The 5,406-nt window shown below is 56.2% G+C and overlaps 1 protein-coding gene across 1 annotated transcript in view; it reads right to left on the minus strand.

The window, feature by feature from the left end:
- The window catches only part of LOC103768339 (zona pellucida sperm-binding protein 3-like), a 3,344-nt gene extending 3,044 nt beyond the window's left edge, over positions 1-300 (minus strand). Inside the window, exon 1 of the mRNA XM_008935481.1 lies at positions 15-300. Coding sequence (XP_008933729.1) covers positions 15-126 — 112 coding nt within the window. The 5' untranslated portion in view covers positions 127-300. The remainder of the gene's footprint in view (positions 1-14) is intronic.
- Between the last annotated feature and the right edge of the window lie 5,106 nt (positions 301-5,406).

Below are 5,406 nucleotides of genomic sequence, written 5' to 3' on the forward strand. Positions count from 1 at the left end.
AAGGGCCCCCGTGCTCTCCACAGTCCCCTGGGCCACAGGCAAGCAGGCAGCCGAGCCCAGGGTCAGCTCTGCAGCCCTGACCAGGCGCCCCGTGCCAAAGAGGTCCCTGTGCACCGTGACCACCATCTGTGCCTCCTGGCACTGCACGGCCACAGGGTGCAACGGAGCAGAAGCCTGGAGCTGGGAGACATCCACCCAGGCCCAGGGGGAGGGCTGGGAGAAGGCACGAGGCTGCCCCAAGGAAGGATTCTCTCTGTACCCCCATAGCTCTACCTCTCCCCTAGGGAAGTCCCAGGTGTTGTAAGCAACCACCTCCTCAAAAACCCAGCAGAAAACAACAAACCCCAGGCCGCTTCCAGTCCTCATCCTGCCTACCAGGGTCCAGCACAAAGGAGCAACTGTTGCCCAGGGACCTTTTATAGCCCACATCTCCCCCAACCACTCCCAGCCCAGGTGATGCTCAGCACACCTCCCATAAGGGCAACTGGCAGCAGCTGAGAGCACCCTAGGACCCCATGATGGTGGGCTCTAATGAGCTAATGAGGTGCTGGATTGGATCCTCTGCTCACAGGAGAGCTACTGAGTTTTCTGTGCAGCCAATGGCATTTTTTCCCCATTCTTTGGTAACAACCAGCTCTGTAAGATCCACAGAGATGTGTCCCACCTCCAGACCATACGTCCCACATCCAGATCATGGTACCCTTCCTGGGGTCTGACACTTCCCCAGGGCAAACCCACTCTTCAGGTGCCCAAACTTGTTCCTGTCCCCAGCTCCTTCAAGGTGCTATGCTGCTCTTTGGACATGCTCCAGCACCACGCTATACTTTTTGTAGCAAGGGGCCTGAAACTATGCAACATCCAAAGCCAAATGACATGAGTTGTTCCCATGAGGAGCAAGCTGATGGGCTTTCCTGGCACCTCCCCGAGCAAACAGGACCTCTTGGTGCTCTCTTGCTTGCCTCCAAGCCAACACCTACCTTGGGGACAGCTGCGCATCTCACATACATGAGTCATCCCAATGCTCGTTGTGCTCATCTGAGCTGCACTGTAGGTCCAAGGGGCCATCACACTGCAAAGCACCCATCAGCACAGCACCCACCCTCCTGCACGCCCGCCTTTTTGCGCACCTTGGGGTTGTGGGAGCAGAGGGATCGGATCCCGCCGACTGAAGGAAGATTTTTGGTTCTTCCCACAGCCACATCCCACACAGCAGCTCAACGGAACAGAGCAGCTCTGCCCGATCTCCTTCCCGGCAACGACCACCATCCTTGGTCCTTCTCAACCAGTCTCCCCACCTGCTGTTTCTCCAGCGGGCTTTGGATCCCATTGACTCCCCAAAAAAAACCCTGACCAGAAATGGTTCAAAAGATTTCTCCCAAGAGTTGGTTGGATCCATCCAAGGGGGACACAAAGGCACAACATGGCTGCAGGGTGTCAGATCAGAGCCAGGACAGGTAGGAAAGACATGTCACCTTTCAGATGTGGGGCTGCCCACCCCTGCAGTGAGTGCCAAGGCTGATGGTCCCCTGACTGGCATCACCAACTGTGCTGAGAGGTGGCCCTGGACAGCCAGCCATGTGGGTGGGCAGCAAGCAACGCTCACGGTCCACCTGAAGAAGGACTGATTACCCCTCAGATAAAGAGTACATGCGGGGCAAGATCTTATGGGGTTGAGAGGACCAAAGTGCAGCATCTGGTAACCTAAGAGCACGCAAGAAGTTGAAGGAACAAAGTCTGGTTCTCCATCAATCTCCACCAAACATACTGTCTTTGAACAAGATGGGACATAACTACCCTCTTGGGAAGTCTATGGAGATGCTGCAAAACTGCTCTGCCTCGATGCCTACACCCTGTAAAGTCCATCTGTGGCTTCACTGCTCTGGACACCACTTCCCTGAGACGTGCAGCACACTGTTGCCATCTGGCAGGTCTTCTATCAGGTTCTCCTCCTTGGTGGGAGTCGTGGAGGACACCAAACAGCTGGTCCCAGGCTAGTCCGAGCAGCTTGTCTGCTGCAGCACCATCTGGTTCCACTCGACCTCATTGCCCTTAACCTTCATCACCTTCACTGGCAATGTCAGAACATTTGCATTTTGGAGTTTCTTCCTCTTTGCAGGGGTTGGGGTGGAGACCTGAGTGTGCGAAGAGAAGCCCAGTGAGAGAGGTCCTGTGCGGTCGGGGATGGAGATGTCCTTTGCCCCTGGAGCACAGCCAAACAAGCTGACCACAGTTTTTCCCTGCCAAAAGCAAGCACTCTGCTTGCTCAGATGGCCTCTGCTGCTCTGGGGTCATCCAACACCATGTCCTCATTTCTGGCATGAGGCCCTGGGCTACTGCAGGTGGTGGCCACTCCAACCGCCTTGGCCAAGGTCTCCTTGGCAGAGAAGATGAAAACCTCCCTTTCCTTAGCTGGGGGAAAAAATAATCCATCTTTTTGCTTCAGCCCTGTAAGGCTTGCAAGAAGAGCTAAGCCCTTCTGATCCCAGGCTGGGGACGTGCTCTGCAGAGGGGCATCTTGGGGTTCTCCATCCCTGGTCCCGTGGTGGCTGTTTTGTTCCAGGCAGGCAGGTCTGATGCTAGAAAAATCCTTCATGCATGATGGGACTGGAAACCAGAAGACACCTTACCTTTAACATCACTGAAGGCCACTTCTGCAGGAGTAGAGCTCTGCCTTTCTTGCGAGAGATGTGTTTGGGGTCCCCAAGTCTACCATGACCAGTTGGAGCACCTCTCCCCTGCCAGCCCTGGATGTGGGCAGAGTGCAGATAGGAAATGATTTGCAAGCCACCGTACCTACTAGAGCTCTTCACCGTGCATGCAGAGGCCTGTCTCACTCTGAGATGATTTCACCTTAGCCAGAAAGGTGCCTTCAAGGGACAAAGCCTACCCTGGCTCTGCAGCCCTTGGCTGATCTCTTTCAAAAGAGAACCTGGAAAGCAGCGACCAAATGCCAGAACTCAAGCAACCTTGGCTGCAGGTAGCTCTAGATTCCTGATGGGTGACCTCACAAGGCGAAGATCCCAGATCAATGCCCATTCTCACCTGGTTGGAGATTTTCGTGGCTGGAGCAGGGGCAGTGTCTGGAAGAGGAACACAGTGAGCTGAGAGAAGGGTGAGCAACGCTTGGGAACATCTGAGACCCTCAAGAAAAGATCCTGCAGAAGGCACAGGTGGCTCTGGGGCATGCCTTTGGAGGGTCACCTCTTGGAGATTCACCCACCTTTTCATTAAAGCTTTCCTCCAGCTCTCCTGTGTGGGTTTGCTGCCCTGCCACCCATCCCAGACCCATAAGCCAGGAGGCTGCACATGCTAAGGGAAGAAAGAGGAAAATTAGTAGGATCATGCTGTTCTTGAGCAAGTTATTGCCATGCAGTAGTGAGGGCTCATTCACGGGGGGATGCTGCCTTCCCAAAGCCCACAGAAGACTACTGCAGCATTCAACCCAGCAGGATTTATTGGCATAGCAAGGTGCGATGGAGAGTCTGGTCTCCACAGGGACCTTTAAAGGGTCTTCCAAGCAGCTGCAGCCCATGGCAAATGTTCTGGTTTGCAGACCCTCACTTCTTCCTCCGCTTCTGAAGCCTGATGCTGGTCTTCCCAGCACGCTTGCCCCTGGTGGGGTGCCTTGGTGTAGGACATTCCTCCTCAGAGGCTGGGCTGGAGGGCTCGGAGGGTGCTGGGCTGGCAGGGGAAGTGGCAGGAGGGGGTTTGCTGGGGGAAGGGGCTGTGGCAGCCTCAGGGACCAGCAGTTCATGGTTCTGCTGGGTGCTGAGGGGGATTAACTCCAGCAAGTCGGAGGGCAGGGATGGCCAGTCCGTGCCTGTGGTGTGGAGGTGCTCCGAGCTGACTGTGGGCTGCAGCAAGGGTCCCATGGCAGAGGTGATGGTCACCAGGGAGCGGGACATGGCCTGGATGTGCCGGGTGATGGACACCAGCTGCCTGTTTGCCCTGCGCTGAGCTTGCAGGAGGCAATCTCCCATCTTCAGGAGCTTGTCCCCTTGCTGCACGTTGGACCTGGCCCAGCCACTGAAATCTTCCTGCAGGGAAGCCAGAGAGCTCTCGATGTTCCTGAAAAGAGGTGCAGTGTTCCCGTGAGATGAGCCCGAGTCCTCTGCTGCTACTTCATCCCTCTGAAGGGCTGGAGGTGTGGGTTGGGGGGGGTACGCCTGCCCTCCCTGGGCTGGACACGTGTGTCTGCTGCTGCTGGAGGGGTCCAGCACAGGGGCACAGCACTGGCGGTGGGCAGGCAGCTCCACAGAGAGACCTCCATGGGGTTGCCAATGCTCCTTGGGAGTCTCGAGGTCGAGGATCAGCGTAGTCTCATCTTCAGATGGGGAGTCGTGCTGGGGAGCAGAGGTACCTGTTGTGGAGAGGTGGGCTGGAGGGAGAGAGGGGAGAATCAGGGCTTGAAGGGTCTGCCCAGCCTGTCTCTGTGGGCTGGAGAGGGGAGACGGAGGGATGATGCCTACCATGCGCTGGAGATGCAAGGAGTGGGGGGTGAGGCAGCTTGTCCCCAGGAATCCCAGGCTACACCTAGAACCTTGCCCCTGGGCTCTTCTACAGACTATCCATAGCACATGAGCTTGGCTCGGGGAGCTCAGTGGTGAATGCCCATAGAGGGCCAAGGAAGACACCGGTCATAGCCCAGGTCTGAAGACAGCGGCAGGGGGATGGAGCAGAAGACTCTGCAGAGTCTCTTCCTCCCATATTTTTTTTTTGTGCCACATTTTCTGGAAGGATACTCCCACCGTCTGACCAAATGTGGATTCTCCAGCACACCATCCCTGCACACACCACAGATGCCAAGGCCTTCACCATTCCCAGATCATGAGCATCTCCACCTCTGTGCTGCTGCCAAAGACCTGGGGGAAGACCTGAGCAAACCTGGAAGAGGTCACAGACCTCTAGTCATCCCTGTTGGGGAGTGATCCCAGGGAATATTTCACCTTCTTGGTTGAATACAACAATCCCAAGGTGGTAAGCAACAACTCAAAAGGGGAACTGCCCCAGATGGTTGTGGACAAAGGTTGAGCACAGACAAACTGGCTGGAGATCTGAGGAGCAGAAGTGGTCAGTGGGTGGCAGGACACTAAGGGCTGATGGATGGTTACGAGCCCTGAAAGACTTGCAGGTCGCCAGCACAAACATCTCTGAGAGGCCATAGGATTGACCCAACCCTTCCACCTCCTTCTTCCCTCCCCCCCCAGCCTCTGTGAGCCCCTGCTCCATGTGCTGCTCAACTCCATTGTCCCTCAAACCACGACATGGCTTCATCCCAAGGCACTCCCCACGTCCCTTCGCAGTGCAGCGGTGTTTGCGGAACCGCTGTACCCCCCAGGGGCAAAAGACAAGGGTTGCTTTGGAAGGGACAGATGCAACAACCGCACCCCATCCCCGAGGGAGTGC

The sequence above is a fragment of the Merops nubicus genome, unplaced genomic scaffold (assembly GCF_000691845.1).
Source record: "Merops nubicus isolate BGI_N331 unplaced genomic scaffold, ASM69184v1 scaffold36862, whole genome shotgun sequence".
NCBI lineage: Eukaryota > Metazoa > Chordata > Aves > Coraciiformes > Meropidae > Merops > Merops nubicus.